The following is a 7,157-nucleotide window of genomic DNA, read 5'->3' on the forward strand; positions in this document are numbered from 1 at the left end:
CCCCCACCACCCTGGGCCGCGCTGTGGGCTGGCACCCCCCTTTGCAGGCTCCAGCGACCCTTGGAGATAGTAAGAGGCGGTGGGGGGGGAGGCCGCTGTTGCTGGGGAGCCAGGAGTCAGTCACCCCACTGCGGCGCTCTTTGCGGGGGCTGCCCCCTGGTGGCCAGACTCTTTCCCTGCAGCCCCGCTGCCAGGAGCCTGCGGGCAGGCCTGGGTCAGTCCCCCCCCCCCCCCAGGCTCCTGGACCCTCGCTGACCACGTGGCCCCAAGGAAGGGGTCAGGCCTGAGGGGGACCCGGCTCTCGGCCTACTGCGGTGCGGCTGGGGGTGGTGAGGATGGTGAGGCCCAGGTCCCCCATACACACACCTTCCCTGGGCCTCGGGGCCACCCAGGAGGGCTGGCTCCCCAAGGCCAAGCTCGGGCGCCAGGCCACGCTCCCCCTCCGGTTAAACATTAGTGGGAGGTAATCTCTGGCAGGGGAGGACGTGGCTTTCATTTTCCCCGCAGCTCCCGCCCGCCAGCAGCCCGCAGACAATGCCTGCAGAAGAGTTCATGGCCGGCTGGGTCTCTGGTGAGCCTGTCCCTCCCTCCTGTCACCTCTCCCCGCTTGGGGGACACTTCCTGGGGAAGGTGGGGGACAGTGGAGAAGGGGAGGCCGAAGTCCAGGGGCCAGGGAGGCCCTCCCTGCCCAGAAGCCACAGGGGTGGGCGTGGTGCCCTGACACCAGCAGAGGGGGAGGGTCCCCCTATCTGAGCCGTGACCCCCACTCTCCAGGCCCACTTTGGGGGCTCAGCACAGAGCTCGTCCTCCACCGCCCCTGCGGCCCTCCCACCCCTTTGGGACTCTGCCCGGGCTGGCAGAGGGCCCCATCCTCCAGCTCTGGGGACACTGAAGAAAGAGGGGCATTCCTCAGTGGACACCTCAGGACACAACCAGGAAATGGGGAGATGCCTCCTATGAGCACCCCACTCTGCGGAGAGCCAGAGAGCAGGGGAAAGGCAGGTCTGTCTGGAGCAAGGCCCCGCTCCCACACAGCTGCCAGCAGAAAGCAGGGAGGGAGGGGTGGAGCTGGCCAGGGGCACACACATTGGAGATTGTTCCAGAGCTCAGCATGACTTGCGCTGCCCTTTCCTCTATTCGCCTCCTCCAGGCAGGCCTCCCAGACTCCTGCTGGTCCCCTATCCTTGAACCTTCCTGGTGCCTGGGGTGGAGCAGGGTGTGAGGATGCAGTCTAGATTGTTGCTTTTGCTTTTTAATATTTTTAAATTATTTTTGTAAATTATTTATTTATTCCCTTTTGTAGCCCTTGTTATTTTATTGTTGTTGTAGTTATTATTGTTGTCGTTGTTGTTGGATAGGACAGAGGGAAATGGAGAGAGGAGGGGAAGACAGAGAGGGGGAGAGAAAGAGAGACACCTGCAGACCTGCTTCACTGCTTGTGAAGCGACTCCCCTGCAGGCGGGGAGCCGGGGGCTTGAACCGGGATCCTGACGCCGGTCCTTGTGTTTTGCACTGCCTGCACTTAACCCACTGTGCTACCGCCCGACTCCCTTTTTTTTTTTTTTTTTATTTTAGTGAGTAAGAGAAATATAGAAAGAGACCAGAGCCCTACTCAGCTCTGGCTAATGGCCGTGTTGGGGATTGAACCTGGGAGCTCAGAGCCTCAGGCAGGAAAGTCTTTTGCAGAACCACTGTGCTGTCTTCCCCAACCCAGGCAGAGTTTTTTGTTTGTTTTTTTTTGCCTCCAGGGTTATTGCTGGGGTTCTGTGCCAGCACTGCTACTAGAACCCACTGCTTGGAGGCTATTTTTCCCGTTTTGTTGCCCTTGTTGTTGTGCTTGCTGTAGTTGTTATTGTTGTCATAGCTGTTGTTGTTGGATAGGACAGAGAGAAATGGAGAGAGGAGGGGAAGACAGAGAGGGGGAGAGAAAGACAGACACCTGCAGACCTGCTTCACCACCTGCGAAGCGACCTCCTGCAGGTGGGGAGCCAGGGGCTCAAGCCAGGATCTTTACACCGGCCCTTGCGCTTTGCCCCTAGTGCGCTTAACCCGCTGCGCTACCGCCCGACTCCCCCCAGCCAGAGTTTTTATCTGACTGAAGGGCGGATACAGGAGTCTGAGGAGGCCTGCCCACCCCACCCCGCCCCCTGCCACCAGGCCATGCTCAGGGCACCTTCTTGTCACCACAGGAGCGCTGGGCTTGGTCCTGGGACACCCTTTCGACACTGTCAAGGTGAGTCCAGGGCGCATGGAAGCTGGGGAGCTCCTCTCTGTTTCTGGGGGGAGAGAACCTCACCCCCCACCACCCCCCTACACACAGGTGCGGCTGCAGACTCAGAACAAGTACCAAGGCATCATGGACTGCATGGTGAAGACCTACCGCCACGAGTCGGTGGGTGGTCTGGGGCCTTTTGGGGGGTGGTGGGAGGGGGGAGCACGGAGGCTCGGGACCCCCGGAGTGCTGCAGGGGTGTGGAGGGAGGGGCGGCCAGCCCTCCATGCCACCCTCCCCCCCCCCCCCCCCGCAGCTGCTGGGCTTCTTCAAGGGCATGAGCTTTCCCATCGCCAGCGTCGCCGTGGTCAACTCCGTGCTGTTCGGGTGCTACAGCAACGCGCTGCTGGCTCTCACGGCCACCTCCCACCAGGAGCGCCGCGCCCAGCCGCCCAGCTACACGCACGTGTTCGTGGCCGGCTGCACCGGGGGGCTCCTGCAGGTCAGGGGGCTGGGGCACGGGACGGGGCTGCAGGGGAGGCCAAGGTGGGAGAGGAGGAGCGGGAAGAGTGGCACCGGGAAGCAGCAGGCCTCCCGCAGCCTCCAGGGGCAGGTGGCCTTCCAGCCTGGAGAGCCTGCGGCCAGCCCTCCCAGAGCTGAGCCCCTGCTCCGTGCCCCGACCTGCCTGCCTGGTATCCCACTTGCCCCACACCTGCAGCTTCGCCTCCCGCCTTCCCAGGGCTGGGGAGGCTGGTACTTACCATTCAGTCGCCTTGGTGGTCTGCCTGTGGGCTTTGTGCTCTCAGTAGCAGTGGGGTGGGGAGGCATGGAGGGAGGAGGGGGAGCCCCAGGTGAATGGGGGTGTTGGAGAGGGCCTGAGCATAAAGGCACAGAGACACATGCCTCCCCCCACCCCCAGCCCTGGGCCAGGTGTCCTACCTAGCAGTGGATCCTCCCTCAGCAGGCCGAGAGCCAGGGCAAGGCAGGAAGGCAGAAGCCATCTCATGAGCCCCGGGGGCCTGGGACCCTTCCACACCTTCCTATGTGGGGTGCCTGCCCTCCAGCCCCCACGAGCCGCACCCATAAATGGAGGAAGGCAGCTGAGCCCTTGGGCGCAGGGTCCAGCCAATCCCGGCTCCTCAACCCCTTGGTCTTGGAGACAGAGAACAGGGACAGGATGGGGTGGGGATGGCAGGGGCCTACAGGACAGAATCCGGGGTCCCGAGAGCCTGGCGTGCCCTCGCTCTACCCTTAATGTGCAGTCATAGGTGCTGCAGAGTGTGTGTCCCCCGAGGTGGTGGGCACAGCAAGGGTGGGGGAGACCCTTCAGCTGGCATGGGGCAGGGACTGGATCTCTGATGGTAGTCTCCTGAGCACAGGGTAGGGAGAGGTCCCCTGCCCGCCCCTGCCTGCCAGCTTCTCCAGACCCTGGGACGAAAAGGCTCAGGACACACCCCTGGAGAAACCCCACACCCTGCTCAGCTCTGAGGGTGACAGCTTTTTGCTCAGATACAGACACCAAAGCAGAGCTTCCCCCACTGCTGCTGCAACATTACCATGTGGAGCTGGGGCTCCAATCTGGGCCTCGTGTGTGGCGAGGCATGAATGTTCCTGAAGTGTTGTTGTTGTTGTTGTTGTTGTTGTTCTGCCACTGGGTTATCACTGGGGCTTACACCTCCACCCTTCCTAGTGGCCTTTTTGGTTTTTGTTTTTTCCTCCAGGGTTACCACTGCAACTCTGTGCCGGCACTACAAACCCACTGCTCCTGGCAGTCATTTCCCCCCATTTTTTTGGATAAGACAGAGAGAAATGGAGAGAGATGGGGAAGACAGAGAGGGGGAGAAAAAGACCTTCTTCACCACCTGTGAAGTGACCCCCTGCAGGTGGGGAGCCGGGGGCTCGATCCTGGATCCTTGCACTTAGTGCTATGTGTGCTTAACTGGCTGCACCACTACCTGACCCCAGCCGTTTTTTTCTCCCCTTTTGTTGTCCTTATTGCTGTTGTTCTTGTCTTGTCGTTGTTGGATAGGACAGAGAGGAATGGAGAGAGGAGGGGAAGACAGAGAGGGGGAGAGACAAACAGACACCTGCAGACCTGCTTCACCGCCTGGGAAGCGACTCCCCTGCAGGTGGGGAGCCGGGGTCTTGAACCGGGATCTTTACTCCAGCCTTTGTGCTTCACGCCATGTGTGCTTAACCTGCTGCACTACCGCCCGGCTCCAACCCCAGCCATTTTTCATATAGGGTGAGGGACAAAGAGAGAGAGAGAGAGAGAGAGAAGGAGAGATCCCTGCAGCACTGCCCTGGTTTGTGAAGCTTCCTCCCTGCAGGTGGGGGCTGGGGCTGAACCTGTGTCCTTCTTCACAGCCGTGCGTGTGCTCGCCCTGTCCCTGCAGGCCTACTGTTTGGCCCCTTTCGATCTCATCAAGGTCCGGCTGCAGAACCAGACGGAGCCCAGGGCGCAGCTGGGGGGGCCGCCTCCCCGGTACCGGGGGCCCGTGCACTGTGCAGCCTGCATCCTCCGAGAGGAGGGGCCCCGAGGGCTGTTTCGGGGAGCCTGGGCCCTGATGCTGAGGGACACCCCCACGCTGGGGATCTATTTTGTCACCTATGAGTGGCTGTGCCGCCAGTACACGCCAGAAGGCCAGACCCCCAGTGAGTCAGGGGCTGGGGACAGGGACAGAGGGACTGGGGACAGGGACAGAAGGACTGGGGGACAGGGACAGAGGGGGTGGGGGACAGGGACAGAGGGGGGACAGAGACAGAGGGACTGGGGGACAGGGACAGAGGGTGTGGGGGACAGGAACAGAGGGACTGGGGGGACAGAGACAGAGGGACTGGGGGACAGGGACAGAGGGAATGGGGGACAGGGACAGAGGGACTGGGGACAGGGACAGAGAGACTAGGGACAGGGACAGAGGGATTGGGGGACAGGGACAGAGGGACTGGGGGACAGGGACAGAGAGACTGGGGACAGGGACAGAGGGATTGAGGGACAGGGACAGAGGGAATGGGGGACAGGGACAGAGGGATTGGGGGACAGGGACAGAGGGACTGGGGGGCAGGGAAAGAGGGACTGGGGACAGGGACAGAGAAACTGGGGGACAGGGACAGAGGGACTGGGGGACAGGGACAGAGGGACGGGACAGGGACAGAGGGAGTGGGGGGCAGTGACAGGGAGGGGAGACTGGGGGCCTCAGCTGGACCCTGGCCCACTCTCCCACCCCAGGCTCAGCTACGGTGCTGGTGGCCGGGGGCTTTGCTGGCATTGCCTCCTGGGTCACAGCCACCCCACTGGACGTGGTCAAGTCCCGGATGCAGATGGCAGGGCTGGAGCGTGGAGCCTACCAGGGCATGCTGGACTGCATCGTGCGAAGCGCCCGCCAGGAGGGTCTGGGCGTCTTCTTCCGGGGACTTCTCATCAACAGCGCCCGAGCTTTCCCCGTCAACGCTGTCACCTTCCTCAGCTACGAGCACCTCCTGCTCGCCTGGGCCTGACGCCAGGAGGGGACCCAGACCCCGACTGCCCGGCACTTTCCCCAGGGCTCCCAGCCTGTGACTCCAGCCCTGCTGGCTGACTGTCCCCAGCAGGATCACCCCGTCACCCCTGTCCTCTGGAGGCTGTCTGTCCTCCGCAGGGCCACCCTGTCGCCCCTGTCCTCTTCAGCCTGCCCCACCCTTGACCTCACTGTGAACTCCGTGAGGTCAGACTGGGACTCTAGACGGTCCTCAGGTTCAGTGCGGCCTACTGGGCCTGGCAGTGTCCACACCACTCCCCCACCACCCCGTGCCTCTGTCCCCCCTGTCACTCCCCCCTCAGGTGCCCTTAGGAGGGATGCCAGAGTCCGGGTGTCGGCCCCTCCCCTCCCAACCTGTGGCACCCACCTTCTGACCAGCTGAGTCGCTAAGGCTCAGTCGAGAGGGGCCTGGGAGGTGTGAGTCGAGGCACAGGTTACAGTGCTCCAGGACCCAGGCCAAACCCCCAGTCCCCATCTGCAGGAGGGAGCTTCACGAGAGGTGAAGCTGGGCAGCAGGTATCTCTCCTATCTCCTCTTCTCTCTCAGATTCTCTCTGTCCTATCAAATAATAATTCATTTAAAAACAGCAGGCAGGCAGGGGTAGATAGCATAATGGTTGTACAAAGAGGCTCATGCCTGAGACTCCAAAGTCACAGGTTCAATCCCCTGCATAACAATAAGCCAGAACTGAGCAGTGCTCTAGTAAAATAAATAAATAAATAAATAAATAAATAAATAAATAAATAAATAATAAAAACAGAGCTGGCAAGAGGTGGCCTGTGATTAGCAACAAAGCCACAGGGCTCGAACCACTCGGCGCCCACGCGTCCTGGCCTGAGCTCACCTGTGCCCACCTTGATGGACGGACGTCTGTAGTGGCCTAGGGCAGCTGTGACGGTCAGCACGGGGCGTCCCAGCTTGACGGGGACTCACCTGCTGGACACCCACAGCCCTGCTCCTCCAGTCCCTCCTGTCTCCCATGAGTCCTCGGAGCTCAGAGTCACCAGGATCGGGCCGGGGCGCACACGAGGTCTCACGCTCGATTCCCAGCACAACTCCCCTCCCCCAAACCCTGAACTCCCAGGGTGCCAGCCCTTGTGGGGGCCTCCTGGGCTGTGGGGTTTTCCCCAAGCCCCTCTCCCCTCCATCCCTGGACTGAGCTCCAGTGCCTCTGTTCCCCATGGTCCTGCCAGAGAAACGTGACGGGAAAGGTGTGCACAGTGCCATCACTGGTTCTAAAGGACATGCTTCATGGCCACTGGTGTCGTCAGGGTGCTGGCGGCCTGGGGAGCACGGTCACCCACCTATGGGGGCCGCGACCTGGCCTGTCACGATGCCCTGACTTACTCTGCAGGAGAGGGGCTGTGAGTGCCAAGCTTGGTGACCCTGGGGCCTCCTCCTGGCTAGAATGCAGAAGCTTCAGGCCCC

General features: G+C 61.6%; 1 protein-coding gene across 5 annotated transcripts; it reads left to right on the forward strand.

Moving 5' to 3' along the window:
• Window positions 1–482: 482 nt before the first annotated feature.
• SLC25A45 (solute carrier family 25 member 45) lies at window positions 483–6,466 on the forward strand. 5 transcript variants are annotated; one of them, XM_007518745.3, is made up of 6 exons: window positions 483–571; window positions 2,190–2,233; window positions 2,321–2,392; window positions 2,528–2,713; window positions 4,608–4,866; window positions 5,441–6,466. In XM_007518745.3, exons 1-6 carry the CDS (start codon window positions 535–537, stop codon window positions 5,707–5,709), a joined length of 867 nt encoding a protein of 288 aa, XP_007518807.1. In that variant the 5' UTR covers window positions 483–534; the 3' UTR covers window positions 5,710–6,466. The 5 variants fall into 5 exon arrangements, with proteins under 5 accessions (XP_007518807.1, XP_016041692.1, XP_060032062.1 ...); XM_060176079.1 differs by lacking the exon at window positions 483–571 and adding an exon at window positions 794–1,002 and having other exon boundaries at window positions 2,546–2,713; XM_016186207.2 differs by lacking the exon at window positions 483–571 and adding an exon at window positions 796–1,002.
• The last annotated feature ends 691 nt before the right edge of the window (window positions 6,467–7,157 follow it).

The sequence above is a fragment of the Erinaceus europaeus genome, chromosome 17 (genome assembly GCF_950295315.1).
Source record: "Erinaceus europaeus chromosome 17, mEriEur2.1, whole genome shotgun sequence".
NCBI classification, from domain to species: Eukaryota; Metazoa; Chordata; class Mammalia; order Eulipotyphla; family Erinaceidae; genus Erinaceus; species Erinaceus europaeus.